The sequence below is a fragment of the Mus pahari genome, chromosome 5 (genome assembly GCF_900095145.1).
Source record: "Mus pahari chromosome 5, PAHARI_EIJ_v1.1, whole genome shotgun sequence".
NCBI classification, from domain to species: domain Eukaryota; kingdom Metazoa; phylum Chordata; class Mammalia; order Rodentia; family Muridae; genus Mus; species Mus pahari.
The window spans coordinates 42818952-42828332 of NC_034594.1; the positions used below are offsets into that span (position 1 = coordinate 42818952).

Genomic DNA, 9381 nt, shown 5'->3' on the forward strand with positions numbered 1-9381 from the left:
AAATGTTAGATGCGCTCCCCCCCCCCTTTTCTTTTTTCTTTTGTTTGCAGTGAGGAGCAAACAGGAAGTTCTCCCCCTCCCCCAGCAGTGGGATGGGTGTCAGTTTAGGAGGACAAGTTAAGTGCAGCACCTGCTGTGGGAACACTCTTCCCCAGCCTCACAGAGTCCTCAGCACCAATCCTCCTCAATACCTCTCCAAGGAGAAGCCTCTCTATCTAGTTCAAATCAGTTGTTAGTCACTTCAGACTCACTTTATGGCTCATGTTTCATGGCCCTGTCCATTTTATTGGGAAATAGTTTGTAAAAGCCCTGCACCGGAGATGATCTCAATTACCTGCCTTTCCTGGATCCAGGTTCCTTCTGCCCAGACACCACTGAGAAGATCATGGTGAAGTAGATATAAAGAACAGAGGAATTGCCAAAGGAAGCAGATTCCAGGTATGCTCTGAAGCCCACACTGCCCGTCTTCTTGGAAACCTTGCTGAACAAATTCTCCCTGCTCCATTAGACTCTCATTTCTGTTTCTAGTGTCTCCTTTCGAGCATATTTAAATGAACTTCACTTAAACTCCAGCTTCTCCTTCCTAAGAAACAAAAAGTCTATGTTTCTTCTCCTCAGCTATTGCTTTCTAGATGCTCCTTTCTGTTAAAACTTCTTTTATCCATCTTATATCCTTGTCATTCATGGTATTTACATTTATTCACTTATTATTCCACTATAATCTAGCATGCCACATAATTTCCCAGAAGGTGACTAGGGACCACCAGGTACTTAATACAATGAGTAATTTTTTTTATCCTTTCTTCTTTATCCCTGGTAGCATTTATCATGGTTTCTCATTTCCATTTCCAATACAGTAAATTCTGGATGCATCTCTATGGTGGGATACTCTGCAGGCTTCCATTCTACATCTCTGGCTAGTATTTTCTGTACTTTATAAGTTTCTGTTCCCTCATCCAATCATTAAAATTGTATTGCTCTGCAAGGCACATAATTTCATACCTTATCTGTGTATTTTCCTGGCCAAGCTCCTTGGTTTCAAGGGGCAGTTTGTGTCCCTAACTCAGGTACATCTTATCCACATGCCTATACTTTCCTGTGTTCTATCGTCTCTTTCTGAATGTATTACGGACACTCAGCAGGATAAGCTGGATTCTATTATGAAATGACTACAGTGCTGCCATCTTGTTCCGTCTCCACTTTGGGTTTGCTTAAATGATTCTCCCCTTTTCCACAATGGTTGTGTCTCTCTTGGCAAGCCATTTGAGATTTCCATGGCCTTGACCACGATCCAGATGTTTTAACCAAAATAATTAAACTAAAATGACTAAAGAAGATATAAGTTAAAAATAATTGTCATGTTATTTCTGAAATATTTAATAATTGCCCTGCCAGCGGTGAATGTTTCAAGGATATGCTGATTCTCGTCTAATTTTGATGTGAATCACACTCTTTATGGTTTTTGCCTTTAAAAACACCGTACCCCTGCTCTTGGGCACCAAGAGACTTTCAGAGGCACAAACCCACTCTTGGTCTAGCAATTAATAAAAAGACTGAAAACTTTAATCAGCTTAATCACTGTGGTTGCCAGTAACTATCTCGGGCAGATCATTTTTATTTTATGTCTTCTACCAAAAAATATAGGAGAGTCTTGCATTGCCTATAGTAGTTATCTCCTTATTTAAGAATATTGGTATTAGACAGGTGTAGTGGTGCATATCTTTAATTCTAGCACTCAGGAGGACAAGACGGGCAGATCTATGAATTTGGGCCCAGCCTGGTCTACATAGCCAGGTTCAAATCAGCTAAGGGACATAGTGAGACAGATAGACAGAGAGAGAGAGAGAGAGAGAGAGAGAGAGAGAGAGAGAGAGAGAGAGAATACTGTGAGTATGTAGATTATTAAACATATTCTTCTGATAAAAGTTCTTCAAATGAGTCCAATCTACCCAGTTACCCATAGCTTAGGAGTGTAACTTCTCCTTTACTTCGCATAGTCATTCAGTGAATTACACATCTTCTCCAACATAGTTCATCTTTCAGATCATTCTTCAATCTATTTTCTTTTCTCCCCACAAAGCAGCTCCTCTTGCATTATATAGCTCCAGCCTTCTAACCAGCCTCTTGTTGTCTCCATAACTCTCAGGGAAGATACAGATTTTATGGCCTTATCCCTTTATAAATAACCTTCTAGGTATTTTTGCTAAAGTCTCACATATTGAATGTTGCTCAGAAGAATCCGAATCGTATCATTCGTCCTCAGCTTAGGATGTTCTCTCCCTTACACCCTTTCTTCCAGCCCAGCTAAACTCATTTCAAATGTATGCTTACCAACCACTCTCAGTTATCATCGAATTTGGCCAAGGTCTTTAGCAAGACCTAGATATTGGGACCGTGGCTTCATGCTTTCCCGGCAGCTGCACCATCAAGGTCAGAAGAGCTAGGGGTTCAAAGATACTACCTGAGTGCTTTGAGTTTCCATTCACAGCCATATATGATCTTTATACGCACACTCCAGCTCTACTCCCCATTATGCATGGTAAATTGTTCTGCTTCTTCCCGAGTCTTCTCTGCTTGGTAACTGTAGTTGTTTAGGCATCTGCTTAATCACCTTTCCCTCTGGGAAGCCCTTGGCTAGGTAGACCCTAAACCACTGTTTCCTCCAGAACACTGCCCTGTTACTGTTATATACAAAGTGTCCTGAAACTTTCTACTGTATGTATTCCCACCATCCAGTTTTCTAGTGCTAAAAAAAAAAAAAAAAATTATCTGAATGTATAGTGAAGCAAAAGATGTACTTCCAAAGAGATGGTAAATGCCAATTGTGTAACAAAGAAGTGCAACTAAGGCAAGACTGCATAGTTTATCTCAGAAATCGTTGGTGATTGTGGTCCAAATAGTTTGTATAGGAAGGCCAAAGGAGAAGCCAGACTGAGTGGAAGGAAGAACAGCAGGGAGCTATTTTAAGAAACTTGGTGAGAGAAGAGGAAGCAGATACAGTAAAAGCCTGTCTCTGTAAGTGGTGGTGTTGCTTCCAGCTGTCGATATGGCCTACATTAAAAATGTAGACTCATTGACACTTTGACATTATTTTTAACTGAAATTCGTTAATTGCGTTCAAGATTTAGTACAAACTTTTGTAAATAAACTAAAACTAGATTAAATGTCTAGTTTATATTTTTTAATTCTAACCCAGGCCTTGCCATATTCCCACATCCAGGTCCTCCATTAGACTACAGATCTTCTAGGTCTTTGCCTTTATGTGGAGGTTGGTTTCTTTAACAGCTTCTCTAGTTATTTCCTTCTCTCCATCCATCCCTTATGCTCCGCTGAGGCCTGTGCAGTCATCCATCATTACATGAGTCACAGCAGATCAAAGTAATTCCTTATACGTTTTGTACCCCCGTGGGAATTAAAACTAGCCAAGGGCGGAGGTGAGAATTTTCCCCAATGTGACCCTATTGCCCATCTGACCTTGGCACATTGCCACTGTGTATCAAGCGTCTTTAAATGAATTCCTAGAAAGCCTGAAGTGGTCCGTTTAAAGGATAGGGCTGAAGAATAGAAGCCAGTTAACAAGGCTGACCACCCATGGGAAGCCATCTGTGCGCTTACTAGAGAAGCACTCACCCGCGATCACAAATTTGGCCATGATTTCTAGCAAGACCTAGAAACTGGGACCACGGCGTCACGGTTTCCTGGCAACCGCGGCGGGTTCTAAAACTGGCGCAGGCGCACTCAAAAGAGGCGGCACCGCCAGAGGCTAAAAGTTCAAAGTCACTACTTGAATGTATTGAGTTTCCGTAAGTAACTACAGATGAACTTTATAAGCTCCGTGGTTTCCTAAGGCTCTCGCCTCTATCTCTTCATCAGAGAATAGAAACTATTCTTTCTGGCAGCTTTTCCTCCCCATTTGCACATGGCCTCTACGGCCGCTGCGAACCTGTGCTTTTCTGGCTTATAAAAGAATCCGTAGCACGTCACCAGACGCGCCGCTTGAGGCGGAACTGTCATGGCTGCGCCTGTGTGTAGTCACGGGGTTCAGTTCGAAGGTGAGTGGATGGCAAGCATAAGCGGAATCGTGGGCCGGATCGTACTAGTCTTTTTTACCTAGGGGAGAGAAGTTTGGGAAGTGCCTGGGTCTTAAGTTTAGGGCAAGGCTGGGCGGCCCATTTGCGGAAGGACGCTGGCTCCGGTTCCGGAATCTTGAACCTGGCTGATTGTAGAGTCTCAGGCAGGAAGGACATCGCTTTTCTTTTCTTTTTTCTTTTTCTTTTTTTCTTTTCTTTTTTTTTTAATTCCGTCCCTAACCAAGAACGACCTGTCCGAGTAAGATGATCTGAAGTGTCCATCAATGATACAGTTTTCAGTGAAGGCCTCCAAAGTAGTGTTAACAAAGTTCTCCTTAGCCGATTCATATCTATCCGCCTGTCTTAGCTATCTTTCTGTCTGTCTGTCTATTTCTCTCTATCTACATACCTATGCTACTTTATCCACATTTATTGATTGACTGATTAAAACTACTTTATCCACAACTGCTAAAGTGATTGACCTGGGTACTTTACAAAGATGAAATAAACGTGGAGGAAGCATTCTCGGGACATGTTTTTACCATTTTAATATAAAGCTCTAGCGGCTCGTCGGTGCCCATGCAAGCCCCTGTTAGATGCATTTCCCTTATTTAAGCAACAGTTTTTAACTACTATTTCTTTTATTTACCTATCCTCTACAGGACAGTCCACAGCATGTGCTCTTTTTTAGAAAGGCGGCAACTTGCGTTGCATCTTGGGTATTTGGAAGTGTGCCGGTAGATAGCAAAATGAATCGCAAAGCACGTTCCTTGTTATGGACCGTCAGACAATTCAGTACTTTACTTCCAAGGAGCAGAGCTTTGAGGACATATCCTAGAGGATCTTGCAGACCAGAGGTTATTCATTCAAAGTGGAACCCAAGAAACCAGCTGCTAGATGTTTTTGATGAGGGATTGCAACCATCTGTTAGATCCCTCTTTCAGGAGATATTTATTTCAAAACCAGTAGATGGTTGTACTCAAACTAAAGGCATAAGCCATGCAGCTGTTTTTAAACCTGAAAGGAGACTCGGTCCTAGAGGCCTGCCCTCTGACGAAAAACAGTCTTCCGTCTCTGATGGGACATCTGATTTAATGAAAATAAACTTTCATCATACCTCCAGTGAAGATGTGTTCACCAAGAAAATAAGAGCAACCCCTGTGAATTATAAAAAGCTGGCCCAGGAGTGTAACTCTCTGAGCGATGTGCTGGATACATTTTCACAAGCACCTACATTTCCTGGTAGTAACTATTTCTTAGCCATGTGGATAATTGCCAAGAGGATATCTGACGACAAGAGGCGCTTTGAGAGACAGCTGATGTTCAGTCACCCTGCCTTTAACCAGCTGTGTGAGCAAATGATGAGAGAAGCCAAGATTATGCACTATGACCACCTCTTGTTCAGCCTTAATGCTATAGTGAAGCTCGGAATCCCTCAGAATACTCTTATGGTACAGACTTTGCTGAGGACGATTCAGGTAAGTCCAAAGAGACTTAAGTGTGGCTTTACTGTGTTTAACATAGTTTGAAGGCGCTCAGGGGATATAGGTGTGTATAGCTTCCCTAAAAGACTACCAGCAGAATGCATGTTTTAATGGCTAGGAGATCTTAAGTTAGATCATTATTTTTGCTTTGGAAATTTGTGAAAGCCTGCCCCACTTACCTTCTCTAGGGTTTAGTGGAAATGAAGAGAGATGCAGAGAAAGGTTGGGTAGTTGAAGAGAGAATGATGGGAGGTGAACTAGCGTTTGTTTGTTTGTTTTATATAACCTTAATCCTATTAATAGTATTAAGACTAGGAAACAGATTTAATGATATCAGCTGCATGGTTAACAGCTAGTGGATTCCTTTATTTACATACTGAATATATAGTGGATGTCAGCCATGTACAAGGTACCACATTTATCAGTTGGTATAAAAGATATAACACATATTTTCTTATAATCATGACCCCTACAATCTAAGCTGGAGGATGTATTGGTAGGCAGTTACAGGAGTGGCCAGCATTCTATTAATGACTCATGCTATGTTGAGGGCACTGTGCTGAACACTCAAGAGTGTAGTTATCAAAACGCACATAGAGCTCGCAGTGCAATGAGGCAGAATATAGGGTCTTATGAGAGTGTGTAATGGGATTTCCAACTTAGTTTTGGTCTTCAAAACGTGGAGATAAGATGTCGAGAAGGATAATAAAGTCAGTGTCCAAGAAGCAGCTGGCATTTTGTGAGGATTGATTATGAAGGTGTTGGTGTCTGCAGCAGACATTACATGGCTGACATTCAGTGGAAAAGGTGGCTAGTTCAGGGAGCTGAAATAGGTTGGTGCATCTGAAGTAAAGAAAGCTGGGGGTTGGTGGGAGAGTGTTAGGGTTGGGTTGAGTTAGAAAGTAGTTGTATATGTGCTGAGGGACAAGGATTTGAGCCTGGAAAAGGTAGTAGCAAAATCATTAAAACTAATTTTTATGCCCCGTGGAGTTTGTATTTGCCCAGTGTGCACAATAATCCGTTGGAGGATTTTAAGACAGAGATTGACATACTCAAGTTTGCATTTTCAGTTTCAAACAGAAGTGTCAGAATCTTGCTTGATGTCACTTATATGGTATCAGATGTGAAGAAATAATCATTTACTTTTTAAGATTGGCCATGTGACTCTTAAACTCAATAATTAAGTATCTTATAATACATTAATTTCCTGGAGATAATCTGTGATACTTTGTTTCACTAGAATTCATGAATTAAGTTGTAAGTATATAACTTTTTTATTCTTTATGTAAACTTGATTCTTATGTCCTCAAGCAAGAACTTTTAAATTTTGTGGTTTTGTAAGCCATAGAATAGCTGTTTGTCTGGTAGGCATGGTATTCTTTTCTAATGTGGTAGTTTAGAAATTGTTTGGATCCACTTTCTACTGACAGTGATGGAGTTCTGTATTAGACTTTGGACAGGCATTCACATCTGTGTAGCATCCTCACTGGGAACATAGTTGGAGTTAGAAAATCTGCATGTGATTGTGCTTTGGTAGTGTGTGTGGGTGGTGTAAAGACATTTAGTCACAGGTGAAAGGACAGTGAGCTGTCAGTGGATTTGAGTCAAATAGCCTGACCATTCACAGCAGATGTTATGGGTGCCCACAGATAATATATATGTATATACATATATTATAAATATTATAATTTATAAATATAATAGGAGATCTATCTATCTACTCTATCTATGGTTCTTTCTAAGTCTCATTAGAATGATACCATTCTCCCAGTCTTTAAACCATTATTATATCATTTAGTTTGGACTCAAAGCTTTATAAGTAGTGGTTAAATTGTACTACTTTAGCGAAGAGCAAAAAGGCTTCCTTGAATATGGTCCTACTCTTAAGTGATGGGTTGTGGTTGAATTGTAGAGAAGCTGCATCATTACTCTTCTCTTTCCAGAACGCCACTGCCATTTCTGGAATAAACTAGTGCCCTAACTGAGACCCAGATAGTAGTAAACTGCAGTGGGTCATGTGAATAAGACGATCCACAGGTCAGTTGTAGCATGATGCTCAGGAAAGGCTATGTGGAAATTGTAAGGACAGAGTCTTCTAGGGTTCGTTTAGGGGAGTGATTGACCTACATACTTTAGTAGCTTTTCTGTTATTCTACCATGCTGCTCTCATGGTGGTTTGAGGGCCCATGAAGGGGTAAAAATGATATTTAATGCAAGGTATTTCAAAACCAAAAGATATAATCAATATCAAATTGATTTCCAATGATGCTTAAGAAACTGTTGGTGTATAAAGGATTGTGTGTCAGTTATTTGGAAAAGTTACTGAATGACATATCTTATTTCCCAGAATAGATGCTTATTGTGGAGTTTGTGAATTACTGCTCTGGTACTCAGTCCTTTGAAAGTATGAGTTCAGAGGTTTTGCTTTGGAAACTAATTTACATGCCATCACCTTGGTTTATTTGTAATTATATTTTAATAGGAGCGCATCAGTGAGTGTGACGAGAGATGTCTTTCAATTTTGTCAACTGCTTTAGTGTCAATGGAGCCATGCATGAATGTGAATGCGCTTCGAGCAGGCTTGCGGTAAGAACCTCTTAGGCTTTCTTCACATGGTTTTCTCTGTGGCCCTGATATGGGGAATTAAAAGTCCTGATGAAAGTTAATTCCTATTTTGGAAGTCACCAGTAAGGTACACATTGGTGGTAGTTAATACTTTGTTAAACTTAAAATTCTGAATGATATAAAGCTGAGGATAATACTTTTTAAAAGATCTGCTTTATAAAAAGATCTGCTTTATAAAAAGTTGTGGGTGCTGTTGAAATTTGTCTTTCTAAGACTCTAGTACTGATGTAAGGTCGGGAGAACTGACTTGTATACTCAGTTCAGAAGAGTTACGTGGGTACTATGGGGATTGTGTTACACTGGCTTATTTTAAGAAGATATAAACTGGATACAACTAATGTCATGACACACGTTAGTGAGAGTTATAAGGATACCTTTAATCTGGTGTGATTTGTTCATTAATAAAGACAGTACAATAATGTAAGAGAAAAGTATACTAGAATGATTTAGATTCTTCTTAGGTGCTTACACCATCTTGGGCAAGTAGACCATGTCTGTGGTTTTCATATTCTTGGGCTATTCTAAGTAGATGCTGGACTTAATGAAGTTGTCAGGTTTCTGGTATGGAGATTCTCGGATTGTCCTGTTTCTGTGTCTAACAACAGAATCCTAGTTGATCAGCAAGTCTGGGACATAAAACATGTCTTCACCTTACAAGCAGTGATGAAATGTCTTGGGAAAGACGCACCATCCACACTTAAGAAGAAATTGGAGGTAACACTTGACTTTTCTCTGGTGGGTGGAATTTGAAAAACTGTCTTTGACTTGTCACTTCCTAAATTTTTGAGTTATTTTTTTGAGGAAGACATGGATATGTTTTGGGGTTTCCCTTTGCTGAAATGAATTAAGGCATATATATCTATTGGTATGTGTAAAAATAACTATATATAATTTCTGTATGTGCCTTTCTTAAGCTCCATCCTTGTTTCACTAACTTTAAATTTTTCACAAGTGATAATTAAATGCAAGTTTGTCTTTCTGTAGATGAAAGCCTTGAAGGAGTTAGGCAGATTTTCCATCTTGAATAGCCAGCACATGTTTGAAGTCTTAGCTGCTATGGATCACCGCTCTGTTGCCCTTTTGAATGAATGCAGTAAGGTTGTCATAGGTAAGAGGGGCCTTTCCTGTAAGATCTCCACATCTGTAAGGTTGTCATGGGTAAGAGGGGCCTTTCCTGTAAGATCTCCACATTAAGGTTGTCA

At 40.1% G+C, this 9381-nt stretch overlaps 2 protein-coding genes across 2 annotated transcripts in view; one reads left to right on the plus strand and one right to left on the minus strand.

Annotated features, from left to right (window-relative positions):
* The window catches only part of Mdh1b (malate dehydrogenase 1B), a 30036-nt gene extending 26358 nt beyond the window's left edge, over positions 1-3678 (minus strand). The window contains exon 1 of the mRNA XM_021199086.1: positions 3631-3678. Coding sequence (XP_021054745.1) covers positions 3631-3652 — 22 coding nt within the window. The 5' untranslated portion in view covers positions 3653-3678. The remainder of the gene's footprint in view (positions 1-3630) is intronic.
* A 268-nt stretch (positions 3679-3946) lies between these two features.
* The window catches only part of Fastkd2 (FAST kinase domains 2), a 25518-nt gene continuing 20083 nt past the window's right edge, over positions 3947-9381 (plus strand). The window contains exons 1-5 of the mRNA XM_021198307.2: positions 3947-4052; positions 4733-5548; positions 8037-8140; positions 8785-8893; positions 9164-9287. Coding sequence (XP_021053966.1) covers positions 4820-5548; positions 8037-8140; positions 8785-8893; positions 9164-9287 — 1066 coding nt within the window. The 5' untranslated portion in view covers positions 3947-4052; positions 4733-4819. The remainder of the gene's footprint in view (positions 4053-4732; positions 5549-8036; positions 8141-8784; positions 8894-9163; positions 9288-9381) is intronic.